Here is a 23,481-nt window from a genome sequence, read left to right as displayed (position 1 = left end):
ACAAAGTTTGAGAAGCTGGGGCTTCCATGGTGGGGTACTGCCTGCCTTGTAGGAGTTCGGGATCTCCTCTAGCCAAAGTGCTCTCACTTTCTCAGTTGGTTTGCCCCTGGGGTGAGGTCATGCTGGCCTTGCTCCCCAGTGCTTCCCCAGCATACTGCATGGTCCCTGGCATGTGATAGGTTCCATAAACACTTCTGAATGACTTAATAACTATTATCAGGTTCAACATTATGGTAAACCTCTCAGAGAAAGACAAGGTGGGAACATTCAGGAATCAGAATATTAAAGTTCATATTTTTCAAGGAATAAAATTTTTTAGTTGTTTCTTTAGTGGTTTTTGACTTTGGGATCATGCTTGAAAAATTCTTTTTCTCTTCTCCTAACCGAGATTACATAACTTGACCTATATTTTCTTGCAGTGCTATTCTGGTTCTTTCTTTCTTCTTTTTCCTTTAAAACAATTTACATCTTTAATCCATCTGGATTTTCATGTGATACAAAGTCTAAGTCAATTTTTTAAAATGTTTAGCTCATTTCCCCAAAACTATCCCACTGATTTTTTTTAACATCTTTATTGGAGTATAATTTCTTTACAATGTTGTGTTAGTTTCTGGTTTATAACAAAGTGAATCAGCTACACATATACATATATCCCCATATCTCCTCCCTCTTGCATCTCCCTCCCTCCCACCCTCCCTATTCCACCCCCCTAGGTGGTCACAAAACACTGAGCTGATCTCCCTGTGCTATGTGGCTGCTTCCCACTAGCTATCTATTTTACGTTTGGTAGTGTATATATGTCCATGCCATTCGCTCACTTTGTCACAGCTTACCCTTCCCCCTCCCTGTGTCCTCAAGTCCATTCTCTACATCTGCATCTTTATTCCTGTCCTGCCCCTAGGTTCTTCATAACAATTTTTTTTTTTTTAGATTCCACATGTATGTGTTAGCATACGGTATTTGTTTTTCTCTTTCTGACTTACTTCACTCTGTATGACAGACTCTATGTCCATCCACCTCACTACAAATAACTTAATTTCGTTTCTTTTTATGGCTGAGTAATATTCCATTGTATATATGTGCCACATCTTCTTTATCCATTCATCTCTTGATGGACACTTAGGTTGCTTCCATGTCCTGGCGATTGTAAACAGAGCTGCAGTGAACATTGTGGTACATGACTCTTTTTGAATTACAGTTTTCTCAGGATACATGCCCAGTAGTGGGATTGCTGGGTCATATGGCAGTTCTATTTTTAGTTTTTTGAGGAACCTCCATTTTGTTTTCCATAGTGGCTGTACCAATTTACATTCCCACCAACAGTGCAAGAGGGTTCCCTTTTCTCCACACCCTCTCCAGCATTTATTGTTGGTAGATTTTTTGATGATGGCCATTCTGACTGGTGTGAGGTGATACCTCATATCTCACTGATTGTTTTCATTAACTCAGTGGAGAGTAAAAATGTATTCTTCACATCTCCTCAAAGGGATGGAGAAATTCTTAGGCGACTCAGGCAATAATGTACTCTCTCTTCTTGGTAGAAAGGTCCTCTACTAATATCAAACCATAGTTTTTAAAACTAAAAATACTAGTGAAGTCATTTATCAATTTTTCACATGAAGATGGTTAGGTCAAAATGTTCACAAGAAAACGGTTAAGAGAAACTTTCAGATGTTCTCACCATGGGCACATGAAGGAAGACACTTCTTGTGAGAACAACCATCTTGCCAAGAGCAAGGATTCTCCTCTCACTCATTTTTGTATCCTCAACACCCAGCACGGAGCCTAGTACAGAGCAGGGGCTTGAGGAATGGCAAATTTACAAAATCAGAATTCCTCCCCCGAGTAAAGTGTGATTTGTATGTTATTTACATGACAAGATTACTTAAAAACACCATTTCCATTTCTCCACTGGCATCTATGTGTATTATCCTATCATAAAGTACCATGAGGGTTAAGCTATTTCAGACAAGATCCCAACAGATGCAGGTCAGGGAGACTGAGTCAGGCCTCATCACAGGGGCCTCACCTACTGCACCTGGGAACCAGCATTGTTCCTCCAAAAGGCCTCCTTCGTTCAGCCCTTCCCGTGCGTGCTGGGCCCACGGAGCCCAAAGCTGCTGGGGTGCCGTCCTGCATACGTCGTGTCTTGCGTATGAAGACTTCCTGATTTTCAGTGTTAGTTTTTTTCCCCTTCTGCAATTATTTTATTTCTGCATTGTTTTAGATTTATCAGCAGTCTAGGAGAACCCCAGTGGTCAGCTGGTAAAAACCCCGTGGCTTGCTGGAGAGAGAGCTGCAGTGTGAGGTTGGCCCCTGACCTCTGAGCCCTGTCCCCAAACCGTTTCCCCCTTAATGCTGCCCCAGGTTGGCCTGTGCTTCTCTAGGCCTCTCTTGGCCCCGCTCCCCTTCAAGCAGAGGACGCTGGATTCTACTTCTCTGTTTTCCCGCCGCCATGTAAGCCTGCTTTCACTGCCGGTCCCCTGCAGCCCCCTCCAGGCTTGTGGAGACTGTGACACAGAAAGATAAGTTCCCCAGTGGAGTAGGAGGGCAGAGGCTGGCAGGCAGGGAAAGAAAAGGAGAGGACGAGAAGGCGCATGAAAATAATAACAGTGCGAATAAATAAGGCAGCCTGCCAACTGGCAGGCTATTTTCTGACACATCAGCTCTAAGCCACTTCTTCGGCATTTGGAACACTCTCTCCTATAGAAGCATCGTAGCAAATGAGACTGTTACTCAGCTAGCACTGGTTCAGTTCATGCTTCAAACGGTTTGAGTCACATCGAAATAAAGAGGCATTGGAGGGTTTTCTAGGTCTCTAACTATGTCCCGATGCTGGCATCTTTTTATGTGGGGAGACAAAAGGAGTAAGGAATACATCCTTCTTCCCAGAACTATGGCATCTGCTCATCACACACACAAATGAGACCTTCCCAAAGACCCCGGCACAGCCATTAGCTTCTAAATTCAGACAATGCCTGTTATGCCGCATTCTTTTCCCTAGTGCTATATACATTTCAAAGGATTTTTACACGTATCATCAGGTTGGAGTTCATCTCCATGGAAATTCTGTGAACTAAGTCATTCAAGGAGTCCTATCACCTGCCAACAAAAGTTTCAAAACACGTCCATCCAGAGTATAAAGGGCCACCTACTGCCTAGCACAATGGGTGAAACAAGACACAAAGGGAGGTGCAAAGTGATTGAACTTCAGAACCCCGGGGAAGAGAAGGAACAGGATGTGCTTACGGAGTATACTCTGCCTGCCAAGGACTCTGCCAAATGCTCTACATGTATTATCTTGATTAATTTCATTCCGCAACAAATCTGTGTGGTAGGAACCCCCAGTTATAGATGAATCACAATAATTAAGCACAACTAGCGTGGGACAGAGACGCTAGCCCTGCGTCTCTTTGGAAACAAAGCTAGCCCTGCTTTGTTCCAGAGCCTGTTCTCTGGGCCATGACACTTGAATTCCCTCCTGAACTTTCCAAAAGCTTCCTGCAGGGGAACATCTGGTCCCATGTAAAGGACCAGGAGCTGCGGAGACATCAGACTTTTCGCCAGCAGCAGTGGGAGCTAGAGAACAATGGGACGTTAGTTTAGAATTCTGAAAGAACTGTTGACACCCTGACAAGCTACACACTGCAAACTCCCCACTAAGTGCGAAGTAGAACGAAAACACTTTGAGATACATGAAGTCTCAAAACGTTTCCTTCCCACTCACCCTTTCCCTGCAGTGACTGGAGGATATGCTTCGTTCAAAACGAGGGAATAAACAAAGAACAATTGGAGCAGGTTCCAGAGGGAGCTGGGGAAGGGATGCAACAAGATATAGTATCTGACAAGTCTGCCTGGGTGGAAAATTGAACTGAGAGGTATTTTACATAGTGATTGGAAAGGCTAGCAGATGCAAAAACAGAAATCTGAACAAGAAAGGAAATGCAGTCACGGCACACTACTGGACTAGACGTGAACAACAGTTAGACTTTCTGTACGACGTTCTTTCTATAGGACATACACACACATGAATAGGAAAAAACTGAGTATGTGTTCAACAAAAGTTATATTGGGAGGGAGGAGAAGGGGAAAATGTAATGTATGAGGGAAGGTAAGCGACATAAATCTTTATTACTCATAACAGGAAGCCAGCAGACAGGAAAATTTGAAATATCAAGAAATAGACGAATGGGCACATTATTTAGAAGAATTATGGTAAATGCCAGAAGAAATACCTAAAGTAGAAAGTAATTTTTCCTGGAGAGGGGGAATCAGACGGGAAAAAGTTGACCAAGGTCTGCTGCTTTTCATTACAACTTGTTCTCTTTGGTTCTTAACACTATGTATTACTTTGATATAAATGTAAAACACATTAGAAAAAGCATTATCTGTCAGAACCATGTCTTTCCCATGCAGAAAGCAGTCTATCTGCAAATCAACAGGCAGGATTTGCTAAAATGCAAAGTAAATTTCATTTAAGAATGACAAATTCAGGACTCATTTGTGAATTAGTTTTATAATAGTGAATATGGTTAAATTACAGTTTAAATGAGATTTTTCAGTTGATATGTTCAGTAATTTCTATCATCTTTTATCCACTTATTCTAATGTATCCAAAAATTATAGCTTAAGCTTTTTCAGCAACCATTTTTTGCAGAGGGATGAGACTCTGTGTATCTTATCACACACATAGACTGGAGTCCTTCAAATAAGCCTTTACCTCCAGGCTTTTCCTGTCTACAGGGAACGCTTTCTTCAGGAAATTTACAAGGCACTAATCATTCATTCATTCATTCAATCAATATTATTAAACAGCTACTCTGCAGCAGACACTAATTCAACATTTAGTTATAAAATCTCATTTACTTCCATTTTATGCACACAACCAAACCATTTGGAAAAGCTTGACCAATGAACATGAAGTTAACTGTAACCTCTTCACTGGGCCTTCTACTTCTTTGTATTTGCTGCATGGCTGAACGCAGTGCTGACCCGTCATCACTCTGTGTGTAGCAATCATGGGTCTTCTTTGCGAGCACAGCCCTAGCTTTGTTCACTAGGTCAGAAACTCTTTGGTGACAGAAACCACATCTTAGTCAACCTATCTCACTGGATCACTGGTTTGGCATCATGTAGGAACTCAATAATTATTTTCTTTCTTTTTTTATATTTTTACTTTACATTGGAGTATAGTTGATTTACAATGCTGTGTTAGTTTCAAGTGTACAGTAAAGTGATTCGGTTATACATATACATATATCTATTCTTTTTCAGATTCTTTTCCCATGTACGTTATTACAGAATACTGAGTAGAGTTCCCTGTGCTACATAGTAGATCCTTGTTGGTTACCTATTTTATATGCAGTAGTGTGTATATGTTAATCCCAAACTCCTAATTTATCCCTCCCCCCTACACCTTTCCCCTTTGGTAACCCTAAGTTTGTTTTCTAAGTCTGTGAGTCTGTTTCTATCTTGTAAATAAGTTCCTTTGTGTAATTATCTTCTCAATGAATAGTATCTTCACAAGCATTTTCTGAGCGAATAAATAAGTAAACCAGTGAATGCCGATAATGAACTTATTCTATATCTCAATCTCTTTTAACCCCATTAAGACTCACTTTTATGGTAAGAGTATGGCCATCGAATCAGATCATTTCAACTTTTCTTAAATTCTCAGGAGCCAAGAATGATAATATTACAGAAATTACTTCCTGGGGGACTATGTGAAAATGGGACCCAACTCCATTATTCCCTTTCGAAATAACATAATGCCTTTGGAAAGTTCTTAGGAAAAAAATTTTCAAACAGACCCAACTTCTTATGCTTTTACAACAGGCGCCAATAAATGAAGTCGTTTTTCTAGAATCATCACCGTAATTCAGGATAACAGATTTGCTTTATTTTCTAAAAACCCAGTGCTCCTTAAACAGCGAGGCTCAAAAGTTGCCTCCTTGACTAATATGGTGCCATTTGTAGTGGTGTCTACTCTGCTATTTTCAGCACGATTTGCTTAGATTGGTGGGGAATAGAACAATGAAAAAAGCAACTTCACGCATACCCATTAGTATAACTCAGTTACACCCACATCACCACCATGGTTCATTTGACTGCTGAACTGTACTATGATTCCTACAATTTTATTCTTTCAGCTTAAATATTGATGAAACACCTTGCTGGGGCTAAGATGGGATAAGGTTTACTTAAATTAGTCTCAAAAGTAAAGAAATGAACTGGCTCAAAAAGATATTTCCATTTACAGTCTTTCGAGTTGCAACACAGTTCCATTTTATCGTAGTCTGAATTTTATATCAAAATTAATTTTGTATCTCCAAGTAATTTTACATATCAAGTAAAATTGTATATCAGAGGCATGCAGACAGGAAAGTAAACTGAAAGAAAGTATACGTCCCAAGTTTAAAGTCTGTTCTCGCAAATGTAGGGCTGATGAGATTTAAGTTAAGTAAAAACACTGGGGGTCCAGCGTGAGCAAGCAGATGTATTGCTCAGAGTCACTGTAGAGAACATGTTGGAAAAGGAGGCTCAGGGGAGCAGCTGGGAAGTTACTCTGGTCTAGGTGGTCAGGGATGGACCTCGTGGGGGGATTGATTTTTGAACAGAGACCTGAAAGATGAGTTGCCTGGCCTGAGTCTAGGGAAACTTAAGAAAAGCATCCCAGGCACAGGGAACAGCAAAGAGAAGGTAGTGGGAGAATGTGGTGTGTTTGAGAAACCACAGGAATGTTCAGAATTTATGGTGGTGAGTCTGTTTCAAACCAGGGATTAAAGCTTTGTAGCGTTAGCACTGGACTATGGCGTGTTTAACTCTACGGGACCCAGTGCAGTGATGTGGTTCTTTGGGGTAACGATGGCAAGAGCAGTCTGAGGGCCACGTGCAAGTTGCACGCGATCTTCCCACCGCACTGAGAGCAGCGTGGGGAGGAGGACGAGCATCCTACCGGAGGGAGTGAGGTCACCTGGGGTCTGGTCGCTCATTGGCCACCAACTTAGTGGAACCCTAGTTAACATCCCTTGATGTCTCTGGGCGTCAGTTTCCTCCTACGTAAAGTGGTGGGATAGGATTCCGTGAACTCTGAGACAGAGACACAGCACACATGCCTCATCTTATACGCCAATTCCAATGGGTAGCGATGTCTGCCTCTGGCCCAGGGATCACAGTGGTATCCACAGACCTGCCGGCCCTGCTCTGCTCTTCTTTTCCAAAATATTGTGTGAGCATATGAGAAAGAAGCTTTGGCGTATGTTCACATTAAAGGTATATGACTGGCTTGAATTTCCTGTGCATGTTTTCTGGCTAGTAGAAGAAAGAGAGAGTGAAACAGCTAAAAAGGCAGAAAGGCGGGCAGGAAGAGGAGGAAAGGAAACTTAGGCTGTGGGTGACACCAAAATGGGTAAGGGGTCTTCAACAAGTTCATACTAACACATTGTAAGTATTTGGATGTTCCTTCCAACACACATAATTTTGAAATGCAATCTGTTTTTCATTACGGGCCTAATTTGTCAAATCTATTACCCTGGGCTAGATTTCAGGTAGCTTATAAACAGCTAATGTAGGCAAGTGAGAAACACCCACCAAGCCTCTGCTGGAGCCTGTGGTACCAGGGGCGAACGTCTCCCGCCCACCCTACAGGACAGAGGCCCAGAGCTGCCCTCTCACTCACTCCTCCAAGAGGGGAAGTCAACATACAAACACACTCTCCTTTCTTGTTCTTGAATCTTGTACTGAAAGGTCATTCAGAATTTCAATATCTAAATGATTCTAAGTTAGACTGGGTTCTGTTAGGTTCAGGGAAAAAAAACAATCACGTTCACACACACACACACAAATCCCAACTGCCCACTCTTATCTTTCAGTGTTGAATTCCACACTCTGAATTGCCACCATAAGGAGAGCCCACGCCTGATCTGTCTTATTTTCCTTTCTCTTAATTTGACAACTTGCCTGTCCTCACCCCAAGGCACTTAAATATCCAGGCACAGATACAGATGCTAGAGATACAGATATGCCGTTTCCTGAGTGAGCATCTTACCTCAAATCCCCATCAACTGCTTACCAATGATGCCAAAACAATACTCCACTAACTTCACTGCAACTTAGCCTTTCTAAATGTTAAGACAATGAAAGGGAAATGTGACCCCAACATTGCAGAAGTTCTACAGAAACTGGTCTTTTCTTCAGGTTGCTCTACTGACCCACAAGAATGGACCTTTCCCTTTAAATGGGCTGAAAAATGAACTGACTAATATCAACTGCCCCCGCTCTGAGTCTATCTTCCTTCTGTTTTTATAATACTGATAATAATTTGCATTTAAGTGGCACCCAACATTGAACACAGCATTTACAAACCATATTATGGGGGCTTCCCTGGTGGCGCAGTGGTTGAGAATCTGCCTGCCAATGCAAGGGACACGGGTTCGAGCCCTGGTCTGGGAAGATCCCACATGCCGCGGAGCAACTGGGCCCGTGAGCCACAACTACTGAGCCTGCGCGTCTGGAGCCTGTGCTCCGCAACAAGAGAGGCCACCATAGTGAGAGGCCCGCGCACCATGACGAAGAGGGGCCCCCGCTTGCCACAACTAGAGAAAGCCCTCGCACAGAAACGAAGACCCAACACAGCAAAAAATAAATAAATAAATTTAAAAATAAATAAATACTCCTGTTCTCTGTTTAAAAAAAAAAATTAAAAACAGGAAAATTTAAAAAAAAGAACCATATTATGCAGCTTGATCTTTGGCGAGCACCTGGTGTCGTAAGTGGGAAAAGCAAGCCTCTGAGGGTAGAGCAATCTCAGCTGCCCTCCGCCTCCTTCTAAACCCTATGCTGGCAGCAGGTCCATCAGGCCATGTCTGTCCTCTAAGCAAAACCCCACTTAACTGATTTGGCTGTTTCAAATTAAGGCAGCTCCTGGTAGCCACCCAGACATGTTCCTTGAAGAAGCCCTCTCTATTTCTGACAGCATCATAAGTGACTCTTTTGCTTCTTTGTTTTGTTTTGTTTTCAATTAATTCCCCTCTGCCCTTTTACTCTGGTCACACTTGTCTACTGAAGTTACTGATGACAAACCTGGCGGAGCCCAGTACATTCCTGTGAGTCAGCAAACCGTGGTGCTACTCACATCCCCTCATTCCTGGAGGTAGAGATGACACCTCGTTTAACATGAGCTAGTTATCAACTACAGCCATCAACTGTGACTGATACGCCTGAAAATGGCGATAAATCAATCCTTCCGTCATCTGTTCAATCACAGAGGCTGGGGAGACCTAGCAAGAGAAATTCCTGAGTTTTTTTTATTTAGAAGCTCAAACACTGTCGGGGTTACCAGGCTACTACTTGACGGTGGCCTGACTCAGCCCAGGGAACTGCTAAGTCAATCAAGTACAGGTCTGTGTGTGGGTCTAGTTCTACGTGAACAAAGCAAGTGCAACAAAATTCAAGGGTTCAGTGAGCAAAATTCCAAGGTCAGCCTCTGCCACATCCCTGCCCTGGTTTTGTGGAGGGTGAAAGGGCAGTCAAGTGATGGCTATTCTTGGTCCCCAGTCAGCTGAAGCTGGAACAACATAAACTTCAGGTCTTGAAATGGAGCAGGACCCTATGGTCTTTCCTCCCCCAGCCCATGTCCTCTGCCTGCCTTCTGTCTGTGGAAAAACTTAGCCAACGAATAAGTTTATTCAGAGAAGTGAGAAAATGCAGAAGCAAAGGAAAACGAGACTAAGTAATAATAGTTCAGTCACTCAGCAAAGTTAAGGACCTATAGTCCCTCCTCAAGGGCTAAAGATCATACTCTGAGCCATATCCTGGGAGCTGTCTTGTAGATACTGAAACCCTCACCAGGTGGAAGAAGTTAACTACAAGATGCCATGACATAAGCAGCCACAATTCCAAGAGCTGGCCTCAAAGAAATAGAAACAAACCGACCCCGGAACTGCAGACTAACTGCACCTGAAACAATCAACATGACGCTGGTCAGACCACCGACGACCAATTTCAAGATGACGGCCAGAGCTGACTGTGCTGTTTCTGCATGTAGCCCCCTCCCTCCATCTATAGAAGCTCCTGACCCCTGGTTGTCAGTGCCGGGGAGCTGGCCTTTGGACGGGCATCCACCCCCACATCCAAAATAAAGCAAACTTTCCTTTCCACCAGCCTGGCCTCTTTATTGGCTTTTGAGCAGCGAGCAGCCAGACCCCACTTTCGGTTACAGCCTGAGTGACGTAAATTAATTTTTTCTCAATAATAATAACCAATCGTTTTTAGAAAATATACTTCTAATTCACCCCACTTCAACTTTCTTGTTCTGGGAACACTATGTACACTCCAAGGTACACACACTCCCCTTTTTTTATTGTGGTGAAACATACGTAACGTAACAGGTACCGTTGCCACCATGTTTAAGGGCACAGTTCCGTGGCATGAAGTTCATTCACACCGCTGTGCCCACCCTCCCTGTAAAGGATGCCACCCGCTTACATCACATTCGCATGAGAGATATTTTACTAACCTCTCACTTCCCGCTGCTGATACTCTTTGTTTTTAAGGACGGGGTGTGAAATCCACATCCACGGGTGATGCTTGCGGAGCTGTGGGAGCAGGTAGTGGGTTACAAACCCCACAGTGCCGGCCAGCGCAAACAGCACGATGCTGAGAAACGGCTGCGACAGAAGAGGGTAAGAGTCAGTGTGCAGCCTGAAGGACGGGGAGGGGTGCTCGCCAAGAACACGGAACACTGTCCTCCCTCTCTGCTCCCCCTAAGGCATACACAGCCAAACCAGGTTCCTGCTTCAGGCCTCTGAAAATTTCTCCCATATCGCAGGAAGTTGATCTCTGTGTTGAGAACCACCGAGACGGGGTGGAGAAGAGGTTGAGACATTCTGCCCATGAGAAAACGTTTTCTTGTTTTTTGTTTTTTTTTTAGAGAAGGGATGGAGAATAACAGATTTAGCTAACAGACTTTTCCTCATTGAAAGGCAAGTGAGACAGCAACTGTCTGCAAGCACCTTCAGCCAGAAGTCCCATCTGGAGCGCTCTAATTTTGTTTCTCCAACTGAAAATTATGTTCCAATAATCTTTTTGGCTCTGTGACCTCCGTCTCACTCCTGACGGTGAGTCCTCCCTTCTCTGCTCATAGTAGTGAGTCGGGAGCCTGTCTTACTACTGCTGACTGTCCTCACGGTGGATTCCACGAAATGCTCAAACAAGACAACTCCCCTGTCTTTCTGTTTTCTGGGGAAACAGAAAGGGTACGAATGCACTCTGTGATGTGGATCAAAGCTCCTCTTGGACATAACTCGTAACACATCTGGATATATCCCTTCGAGCCCTCAACTGGCCTTTTCTGTACCTCCCCTGGCTCCGCCATCCCGTCAATAGTCTGGAGCTGCACAGTGGGCTTCGTTTATTACAGAGAATAAGGAGGGGGTAAGAGTGCAGAGCCACATGGATACACACCCGCAAGGACAGGAACACAGTGCTGGCGCTGACCGCAAAGGACAGAATGGCAGCCACCGAGCAGATGATGAGATCCGATTTTAAGATATCCTTCTGTAAACAGAAAACAAGGGTATAGTTTGCTCTTCTGTGCTTCTCTCAGCTATTCCGGGTGACCAGGTAAATCAGGGGACAGGATCTTGACCCTGGATAAACTACACCTGCAGCCCATCACTTACCTGATCAATTCCCAATGGCACACACTGGATGGACTGTTTGCCACCTCCTGTTTGGGGAATATCAGGGAAACTAAGGCAGAGGGTGAGGAAGAGGAAATGCGGACTGCAATGCCTCCATCCGCTAGCCAGGGAGAGAAGAAAGGTTTTCTAACCTCTGGAAGAGGCATACGTTTCTTCTCTACGAGCAGATCAGATGCAACATGCCCAGGTGTGCTAAAGGAGGTGTGCCAATCATCTCTACTTGCCTTTGGCGTGGTTTACGTTTTAACATGCGCACAGCCTGGGTATGCCGAACAGAGGCCTCTTACACGTTTACCTATTTTTTCGGCCCAGCATAGATTTTACATTTTAATTCACCAGTCAAATTGGGTAAAGGCCATTTCCAAATAATTTAAGTATATTTATATTATGTACACATACACAGAAAATGAAATGTCGGTAACTTGCTAATAATTTTCCATCATGCAAAATCGTGGTGTGAGCAGGCAGTAGGGAAACAAAGCAAAGTTAGACCAAAGAATGTTATTAATACTGCAGATATATGAAGGAAGGCGTGTTAGCTCAAACAGGGTACAATATTGCTGACTGACAGAGCTAAAAGGAACCTTAAGGGATCATCAAATTTTTCCTCTCTTCAGAGACCAATTAGCTGCAGTACACAATTATTGAACATCTTAAGCTATCACACACTGTTATTTGAAACCTCTGAAATCATTAAATATACCAATGTATCGTACTGAAAAGGAATTATGCCTCTTAAATAAGTTTTGAATGTTATCTACCAGAGAATCAGACAGAATATACAACTCTGTTTCCCTACAGCCTCCCTTTTTTTCTTTTCGTACAAACTGTATTTCCGTTTACCTACATTTCCTCCCTGACCTTTTTCTTTTCTTGTCCTTCTAAAATTAAAATGTGGAGTTCCTTGCAAGTCATACTGCTGGCTTTCTGACTGAACTGATATCCAAAGTGATGGAAAGAAATCAGGAAGGCAGCTTAAATGGAATAAAAACCACCTGAGCCATGTGATGAAAAATCAACAGGGCTTGGTTGGGATAATCAATAATACAGTGAAGAGATACATTCTCAACATCAATTACCAATTAGCTGCTAAAGTTGTTTTGAATTTCCAATCTCAAACGTTTACGATTCACATACAAGTATTGAATAGATGAGGAATCGTAGTGATAAACCAAATTCTAGGTTTATTCTTAGTGATAGTAATCTGATTTTTGAGCAGGGAAAATCATTGGTTTTTAATTCTGAATCTATAAAATTTTTGTGATTAGAAGTGTTCTTGAAAATTTACTACTAGTAAATGGCAAAAATCTGTTCTCTCCTTTCATCCCAAATGCTTACAAAAGGCCAGACCTTTCTGGAGGAAAGTTCTGTAATCCACTGCATCTTTAGCCTGTGGAGATATGTCAATTTTTATTTCCTATTTTTCACTGACATGGTTTATGTCACTTAAAAATTGCTGAATGCTGGGCTTCCCTGGTGGCGCAGTGGTTGGGAGTCCGCCTGCCGATGCAGGGGACACGGGTTCGTGCCCCAGTCCATGAAGATCCCCCATGCTGTGGAGCGGCTGGGCCCGTGAGCCATGGCCGCTGAGCCTCCGCGTCCGGAGCCTGTGCTCCGCAACGGGAGAGGCCGCAACAGTGAGAGGCTGTGTACCGAAAAAAAAAAAAAAATTGCTGAATGCTTATCCAAAAGGGAGATACATATTTTCCCAAATATTCTAATTTAAAATTGTGTCATCTTTAATTGACCACTCATCCCTGTTTAAAGGCAAAACAGTGGGCCACCAGGGCAAGTGTTGGGGGGAGAAAGGTTGCATTTGCACGTTTCTTAAAGCAATAGGGAGAATGACCTCAGATTATTTTTAATTTTTTTTCCAAAGTTGGACAATATACAGGAAGTTCACTGATTTTTGTCAGTGTCATCAGTATCCCTTGTAAATACAAACCTTTATACAGCCTCTATTTATTACCTTTCTGTCCATTTCTTTTCTTTGTTGTAATTGTGGTTTTTTTTTTTTGCGGTACACGGGCCTCTCACTGTTGTGGCCTCTCCCCTTACGGAGCACAGGCTCCGGACGCGCAGGCTCAGCGGCCATGGCTCACGGGCCCAGCCGCTCCGCGGCATGTGGGATCTTCCCAGACCGGGGCACGAACCCGTGTCCCCTGCATCGGCAGGTGGACTCTCAACCACTGCGCCACCGGGGAAGCCCCCTTTGTTGTAATTTTTAAAGAGCTCTATTGAGATATAATTGACATACAAAAACCCTGTGTGTGTGTGTGTGTGTGTGTGTGTGTGTGTGCATATATAGAGAGAAATGGTGTACAATTTGATGACTTTTGACCTAGATATATCCCCATGAAACCATCACCATAATTAAGATAATTAGCATATTCATCACACACACCCCAAATTTCCTCTCCTGACCTTTTCTAATCTATCTCTCTCTTCTCTCCTCACCTATCCTCAGATAAACACTGCCCTGCTCCATCACTATAATTTGTTTTCATTTCCTAGAATGTTATATAAATAGAACTGTAGACAATGTATTCTTTTCTGGTCTGCCTTCTCTCACTAGTATAATTATTCTGAGATTAATCCATGTGTTATCTGTATCAACAGTCCATTCCTTTTCGGTGCTGTATAATATTCCTCTGTGTGGATGTACCGCACACTGTGTTAAACCATTCACTCATGGATAGACATCTGAGTTGCTCCCAGTTTGGGGCTATTATAAAGAAAACTGCTATGAATGTTCACAGACCTGTTTCTGGACACATGCTTTTGTTTCTCTTGTGTAAATACCTGATAGTAGAATGTTTGGATCATATGGTAGGTTTAGGCTTAACATTTTAAGAAACTGCCACATGATTTTCCAAAGTTGTTGTAACCATTTTACATTCTCACTGGCAGTCTGGAGGGTTCCAATTGCTTCGTATCCTTGACAAGGATACACGCTTGGTGTAGTCAGCATTTTTTATTTTAGCCATTCCAGTGGTTGTGTGGTACAGTGGTTCTCGACCACTGCCTTCTCAACAATTGTCTCAACTGGGGACAATCTGACCTCCCAAGGGACATTTGGAAAGAGACATTTTTGTTACATTTTGCGTAGAGGAAGAGTGTTACCGGCATCTGGTGGGTAGAGGCCTGGGATGCGGCTAAACATCCTACAATGCTCAAGATAATCCCTGACAACAGAGAATTATCCGGCTCAGTGTCAATAGTGTGAGGTCAAGAAAGCTGGATATAGCAGTATCTAATTACGGTTTTAATTTGCATTTTCCAATGGCTAACAATGTCGAGCATTTTTCATGTACTTAATTTTTTAAAGGTCATTTACAATAGCATCAAAAATAGGAAATATTTAGGGATAAATAGGACAAAAAATATGCAAGACCTGTACATTGAAAGCTATGAAACATTGCTGAGAGAAACTAAAGAAATAAATGGAGAGATGTACCATGTTCTTGGATCTGAAGATTCAATATTGTTAAGGAATCAGTTCTTACCAAATTGATTTACAGAGTCAATGCAATCCTAATCAAAATTCTAACAGGATTCTTCTGTACAAATTGGCAAGCTCATTCAAAACTTTATTTGGAAATGCAATGGACCTAGACTAAGTAAGACAACTTTGAAAAAGAAGAACAAAGTTGGAGGACATTCAATATCTGGTTTCAGAACTTGTATGTGCAAAACTACAGTAATCAGGTATTGATGGTATTGGCACAAAATATACATCAAGGTTAACTGAACAGAATAAAGCGTCCATAAATAAACCAACATGTAAATAGCCAATTGATTTTAAACAAAGAGGTCGGGACTTCCCTGGTGGCACAGTGGTTAAGAATCCGCCTACCAATGCAGGGGACACGGGTTCAATCCCCGGTCCAGGAAGATCCCACATGCTGCGGAGCAACTAAGCCTGTGCACCACAACTACTGAGCATGCGCTCTAGAGCCCAAAAGCCACAACTACTGAGCCCATGTGCCACAACTACTGAAGCCACGCACCTAGAGTCCACGCTCCACCACAAGAGGAGCCACCGCAATGAGAATCCCGCACGCTGCAACAAAGAGTAGTCCCCACTCGCCACAGCTAGAGAAAGCCCGCACAGCAACGAAGACCCAACGCAGCCAAAGATAAATAAATAAAATTAACTATTTAAAAAAATACAGAGAGGTCAAGGTAAAATGGCACCTTTCCCCAAAATAAGGTAGAGGATAAATCTTTTTAACGAATGGTTCTGGAGCAGTTGAATAGCCATCTACAAAAACAAGACAACAAAAAGCTCCTTTACACTTACCTCACATCACGTACAAAAATTAACTCAACCTGCCTCATAAATCTAAGTTACACTATCGAATTTTTCAAAGAAAACATAAGAGGAAATCTTAGTGACCTTGGGTTTGGCAAAGCTTTCTTAAATAGGACACTAAAAGCTGGAATTATAAAAGAAAAAAACGTCGTAAATTGAATTTTATGAAAATTTAAAACATCTGTTCTTCAAAAGACTTTGTTATAGAATGAAAAGGCAAGGCAAAGCTTGGGAAAAAAACATTTGCAAAACATACATCCAACAAAAGACTTTTATCTATAATATATAAAGAACTTTACTGATCAATAAGAAGTCCAACAACTCTTCCCTACCCCATTCCTAGCTGCACATGGACAAAAGTTTTGAACAGACTCACCAAAGGAGATGGCAGATGGTAATTACTGAGCTTTTTCTTCATGGTGCCAATGAATAAAAATATAGATGACTCTCTTAATATGGGTGAAAGTAACATCAGCAAAATAAAAAGGAAATGACTCCCTCTTTTCCTACGGCCACCAAAGAGCAGATATTATTTTGCTCCAAAAATTGTATTCTAGAAAATATTTTTTAAAAGGAACCTTGAAAGACACCTGGACCTCAGAGATTGTTGCTGTGTTTTCTGGGCCAGTATTTTTGCCTGTGGACGCTGAATCATAGTTCTAGCTGTAAACACAAATGTATATGGTTTTTCTGTGAATGTTTCACAAAGGTCTAATCTTAGTGTACATATAATTTTCTACCTTTTTCAACAGTAGTTTCTTTTGTAACCATTATAAATATTATTGTATAGACTTACTAACAGCATCTTACTGGCTAAATAATTTTCCATCTTGTGATCCCATACACGTACATACCCATACATACACAAAACAGTGTCATAGTGGACACTCAAAGTATTAATTTAGTGAATGAAACTGAATGCAAACTTTTCCTAACTGCTAGATATTAGGATGCCTTCCATTTTTTCCCCTAATGAAGTATGCTGCAATCATTATCTTTTTGCACCTAGTTCTTTTTTCATATTTTGAATTAATTCTCTAGAAAACCTATGACAGAGATTTACTATCTCATAGGTTACGAATATTTCACAATTCTTGATAAATTATGCCTTACCAGATGATTGTAATAATTTACACAAATACAATGTCTAAGAGATCTCATCTTGTCACAATTGGCAATATCATTCATTTATCCTGTGCTAATCGAGTGGAACAAAAAATGCCATCTTATTTTAACTTGCATTTCTTTATTTATAATAAGTGTAAATATACTTCATACATTTACCTACTAAATACTGTTCCTAAATAAGATGTATATATTAATATCATTTGCTTATAGAGTTTAAAAAATCAAATTGTAAAAGTAGTTGGTACAAGAAACTTAACTTTTATCAAATTCGTAACAAATATTTTTACCAAATTATTTGCATTTTATTGCCTTTTACATATAGAAATTAAAAATTTTTATGCACTCAAATCTGTGTGTGTGTGTGCACGCACGCACGTGTGTGTTATTTTTATCTTATAGATTCCATGGTCTGGAAAATCATTTGCTTTCTTGAATTTGAATAAATGATGTTATTTCATGCTCTTTATTGAAAATTTCTTTTACATTTTTAAAAACGCAAGCCATGCATACAGAAAAATGTATAAAATAAGTACGTACAATCTCAGAATAATTGTAAAGTGAATGCCTCAGTGACCACCTCCTGGTTGAAGGAAATCTAGCATTCCCAGCCCCCAAAAAGCCCCTTGTATGTGGTTCCCTGATCATAAATCCTTCTTTCCCCTCTTGGGGTTCCCTATCAACTATCCTGATTGATGAAAATCATTTTCTTGCTTTAAAAAAATGAATGTTTGCTACTTATGTTCGTAACTGTAAGCAGCTTAGTTTGCGTACTTCTCCCCAACAGGTGGTACCATACTGTACGTATCTGTTTGCGTCTTGCTTCCTTTGCTCAACATTGTGTGGTTAAAATTCACCATATATAGCTCTAGTACGGTCTTTTCCTTTGCTGAAGGGGACATTCTACTGTGGGTGGAATTTCCAGTGGCTTCAGTGTGGGGCTCTTGTGAACAAATGCTATGATGAGCAATCTTATATGTGTATTTTGGTACAAATGTGCAAGATTTGCTCCAGGGTAAATATGTATTTAGAAGTAGAATTGCTGGCTGTAGTGTGTATGTAGCTTCAATTTTATAATACCAGACTGCTTCCAAAACAGATATACGAATTTACACTACCACCAGCAGTGCATGAGAGTTCCCTTGTGCCACACTTTTGTCAACACTTAGTATTGTGAGAACTTTAATTTTTTGTCTGGTTGGTGTGAAATGGTAACTCAGTGTGGTTTTAGGTTGGAGTTTCCTGATTAGTAATTAGATTGCATATATAGTCATGTTTTAGCCATTTATATTTACCCACTTTTAATTGAGATATACGGCTTTCTTACTGATTTATAGGAATTTTATGGTTCATCATGACACGAGTGCTTTATCAACTATATATATTTTAAAAATTGTTTCCCATTCTGTGGCTTGTTTTTTTAAGTCTTTTTCTGTATTATTTGATAAATCAAAGGTCATAATTTTAATGAGTTTGAATTTTTGTGTTATTTAAAAACTTTTTCCTACGCTGATACAAAGATAATTTCCTTCATTATGATTCTAAGTGCTTTCAGGATTTGTCCTCTCATATTTAGGTGTGTGATCCATCTGGAATTGACTTTTAAGTATAGTGTAACAGAGGAGTCCTATTATATTTTGTTACTTAGAAGAACTTCTATTTTTTTTCATTCCTTTTTTCCTTCTATACAGGGTTGGAACTTACATGCTTTGTTTCTATTCCTTTAGTAGTTATACTAGACAATTCAACATGCAGGCTTAACTTATCACAGTCTAAATTTAATCAATATTTTAATTCATCTTCTGGACATGACTAAGAACTTTCAAGTCTTGGAGTCCATTTCCCCTCCCATCCAAACTTGTATGTTATTGTACTCACATATTTCAATTCTACTTTAAATTTTTTAAGCCAACCATACACTCACTACAGTTTTATACAGTTAAACTTTATTTCGATTTACTAATGTATTTGCCACTTTCTCTTCTCTTTGTGCTTTCTTGCAAATTAGACCATCTGAGATCACTTTCTGTTGAACACTGTCCTTCAGAATTACATTCAGTGAGAATCTCTCAGCATTTTTCTAAAATATTTTTATTTTGTCCTCATTCTTGAAAGATATTTTCACTGGGTACAGAATTCTAGCTTGGCAGTTACTTGCTTTACAGAACTTCAAATCTATCAAGCTGTCTTCTGGTTTCTACTATTGCTTTTGATAATGGAGCACTGAGGCTGTAATCTGTTCCTTCTGTTTAACCAATTTAAGATGGTCTGTATCTTTGGTGTACTGCAGTTTCACTATGCTTTGTTCATTGTGGATTCTTCTTTAATTTATCCTGCTTATGATTCACCAGAATTCTTTTTGTTTGTTTGGTTTTTTGCGGTACGCGGGCCTCTCAGTGTTGTGGCCTCTCCCGTCACGGAGCACAGGCTCCGGACGCGCAGGTTCAGCGGCCATGGCTCACAGGTGCAGCTGCTCTGCGGCACGTGGGATCTTCCCGGACCTGGGCACGAACCCGTGTCCCCTGCATCGGCAGGCGGACTCTCAACCACTGCGCCACCAGGGAAGCCCTCACCAGAATTGTTAAATCTCTGATCAGTGTCTTTCATCAGTTATGGTAAATAGTCAAATATTATCTCATCAAATATTCATTATATGCTTCAGTCTCTCTCCCTTTTTTCTGGAATTCTGATTAGATATATAGTATATCTTCTTACTCCATCCTTCATGCCTCTGCATCTCTGTTTCATATTTCCTAATTTTTTGTCTATCAGTGTTGCATTCTGGATACTTTCTTCTGTCTTGATCTTTCAGTTCACTAATTCTCTCTTCAGAGGTATCTAATCTCCCGTGTGTGTGTGTGTGTGTGTGTGTGTGTGTGTGTGTGTGTGTTTACTTTAATTGCTTCATTTTGTTTGTTTAGGAAGGACTCTCTGGTTCTCTTTCAAACATTCTGGATCATTCGATATATTTTCTGTTGTCTATACATTTTAAGGCTTTTATTTCTTTAAACACAGTAAGTAGAGTTGTTTCAAATCTACATCTGATCCTTCCAATATGTGAAGTGTTTGCAAACCTATTTCTGCTGGTTCTTTGTTTTTCTGTGTAGTTTTAAACTTTATTGAAAGCTGCTCATATCCCTTAGAAAATTGGTTTTGGGAATGCTTGGAGACCTAGGAGGAAGGAATCCTTTAGAGAGGATTCATGTTTTTGTTTTTGTTTTTCTGTCATGAGGTATTTCCAGTTGGGGGCCACTTTAAGCTACATTCATAAATTGAGGGGGTTTGTACCATCCAGATATTAGCACTTGTACTGCAAATCAATGGAGATGATTCTTTTGTTCAACCCTGGAGTGAGTTTGCTTGCATTCCCCTGGCATTGTGGAGGGTGGAATGGATTCCTTCTGGTTCATTCTTCCACTGAGAGTGGGCCCTTAGTGTCCCAGGTTGATGAGCAGATGGTCTCCCCTTGGACACCCACTTTGGCAGGCTTGGGCTTTCATTTCTTTTCCCCACAGTTGGAGGGCTGAAAACCAAGGCTCAAGGTCCCCTGGTTAGGCAGATGTGAAGGTTCCCTTTTTCACTTAAATTCTGACTTGATAATTCCTTATTATTTTGTCAGTTTTTTGTCACATTTAAGAAAGATTTTTTCATTTCATTTTATTTTATTGAACTATAGTTGATTTACAATGTCATGTTAATCTCAGGTGTACAGCAAAGTGATTCATATATGTATATGTGTATTTTTTTTCAGATTTTTTCACTTATAGATTATTATAAAGTATTGAGTATAGTTCCCTGTGCTCTACAGTAGGTCCTTGTTTATTATCTATTTTATATATAGTAGTGTGTATGTGTTAATCCCATCCTCCTAAGAAAGACTTTTTTGTATTTTATTCAGAATTTTCAGTATTAATCAGCAGAGTTTGGTTATAATAACAATATACCAGAGATGGAAAATACCAAAGATGGAAAAGTATCATTTGATCTCTCCTTCCCTCTCTCTAACTTGGTGCCTGGGGAGGGATTAACACATGAAATTCTTTTTCACATCCCACTACTAAAGAACTACTTCAGCACCATACACTGAATAATCAATTCCTGATTGTGACATTAAATTTTCACATAATCCATTCATATAAATAATTTGTCTCTTTTCTGTGTTTTACTGACCTCACTAACCCCATTCTCTAATCTTGGATGAGTCTCATATTTTTTCCTGATTACTCAATCTTTATAATGTACTTTAAACCTCAAAGTGCTAAGTTCCTCTTTCTTATTCTTCTTTTTCAGATTTTTTTAAGCTATTATTAACTGCTATACTTCTAAATGAACCTTAGAATTATTTCCCCAAGTTGTGAGTATAATTCCTTCAGAACTCTCTTGAACTACAGTAAACCTATAAATTTATTAGAAAGAATTGGCATTTAAGAAATTTCAGCCTTCCCATACAAAATCAGGTCTGTTTATCACCACTTATTCAGAACTTCATTTACATTTTAATAGACTGCTGTAGCTTCCTTTATTTCTGACACTACTTGTAAAAATCATTCTATTATCAACTCATAGATTTTGTTGCTATCGTGAGTTCAACCATGTTTTTGTTATATCGTCTATGGTTATTTCTGATATGTTAGAATGCTCTTGTTTTCTATCGTGAGTTCAATCGTGTTTTCGTTATATCTTCTATGTTATTTCTGATATGTTAGAATGCTCTTGTTTTCTATCGTGACTTCAACCATGTTTTCGTTATATCGTCTATGTTATTTCTGATATGTTAGAATGCTCTTGTTTTCTATCATGAGTTCAATCGTGTTTTCGTTATATCTTCTATGGTTATTTCTGATATGTTAGAATGCTCTTGTTTTTCTGATTTTTTTTTGTCTCTGGTGGTATTTATGAATTCTCTTATTAATCACAGTCGACTTCAATAAACTTTTCTATGCATTCTTTACGTATGTAATAATGTAATCTACACGCCTTTCTCTTTCAGGACTTAACACTAGCCAGAATTTCTAAAACACTATTCAATAAAATTAATGTTTTGTTGCCTATTTTAATGATAAATCCATGCATGATTAGCTAATAACTCTATTAGCTCTTAGTACACAGAATGTTTTAAATCCACTGTGGCATTTTATGTAACACTTCATGCTCCAACCCTAAAAAGAAGTTTAAGAAGCCCTGATCCAACACTACACACCCAGCAGATTTAGACAGCATGGGGGCTGGAAAAATCTATGTGATACAACCAATTGTTTAAAAGAAGCTGTCTGAATAATACAGATAAAAATTAATTTTGTTTGTTTGTCTCTAGATACAATGAAAGTAACAAACCTGAATGCGATAGTTAGCTAGTGGGAAGCAGCAGCATAGCACAGGGAGATCAGCTCGGTGCTTTGCAATGACCTAGAGGGGTGGGATAGGGAGGGTGGGAGGGAAGCTCAAGAGGGAGGGGATATGGGGACATGTGTATGCCTATGGCTGACTCACTTTGTTGTGCAACAGAAACTAACACGGTATTGTGAAGCAATTATACTCCAATAAAGATCTATTAAAAAAAAAAAAACCATTGAAAGTGATGAAAATGAGTAAGGGTACAAACGGAAAGACCGTGCTAATAAGGCATATGGAAAACGACTAAGCTGGCAAACCACTAGTGGAAAGTTTATATTTTTATTAACCATTGAACTGTGGTAATAAACTTTGTGTGCATAACCTGTGTTGCTCATATAGAATAAACCCACTGACAGAGCTCTGGTTATCTCCATTTCTAGATCAATGTGCCTTAAAGCACAGTCTGTGGGTCCCCTGAACAGAATCACCTGGGTGGACAGTCTCATTAATATGCAGATCCCCAGGCCCTGCCCCAGGCCAAGTGGACCAGAATAGAAGGAAGGGCTGGAAAACAGATCAAATGAGGCTCCCTAGGGGTTTCTCATATAAACTAAAATGTAAGGGAAGAGAGACAGAGACAGGGAGAGAGAGAGACAAAGAGAGAATAAGAGAGCCAGAGAGAGACATAAAGAAACAAAATCAGAAACAAGGAGGGAAATTTCATCCCTGCACAATGACATGAAAGGTGTTATACATCAAGATGTAAAAGATGAACCTGAGAGCCTCGTGAAAATGTTATAATGCGATGAGAAGACTTTTCAGAGAGAGGAACACACACATCATAGTAAATCACCTACAAGGTATGCGCTCGGCATGGTACAAAGCATTTCAAAGTATATTAAAACCAAGTAAGGCAACACCTAACCCATCACAGCTAATCATGCTAATGAAATGTCTGCTAGGCAAATTTCTTGTCAGATTTCATTGTAATTTATACATTATTTT

General features: G+C 40.4%; 1 protein-coding gene across 1 annotated transcript in view; it reads right to left on the bottom strand.

The window, feature by feature from the left end:
- Positions 1–23,481, bottom strand: part of PCNX2 (pecanex 2) — a 272,196-nt gene that overhangs the window by 138,170 nt on the left and 110,545 nt on the right. The window contains exons 18-19 of the mRNA XM_019941562.3: positions 11,464–11,556; positions 10,517–10,667 (exon numbers count right to left, since the gene is read on the bottom strand). Of these exons, the coding sequence (XP_019797121.2) occupies positions 10,517–10,667; positions 11,464–11,556 (244 nt within the window). The remainder of the gene's footprint in view (positions 1–10,516; positions 10,668–11,463; positions 11,557–23,481) is intronic.

The sequence above is a fragment of the Tursiops truncatus genome, chromosome 16, assembly GCF_011762595.2.
Source record: "Tursiops truncatus isolate mTurTru1 chromosome 16, mTurTru1.mat.Y, whole genome shotgun sequence".
Taxonomy (NCBI): Eukaryota; Metazoa; Chordata; class Mammalia; order Artiodactyla; family Delphinidae; genus Tursiops; species Tursiops truncatus.
This window is presented reverse-complemented; position numbering and strand designations above follow the sequence as displayed.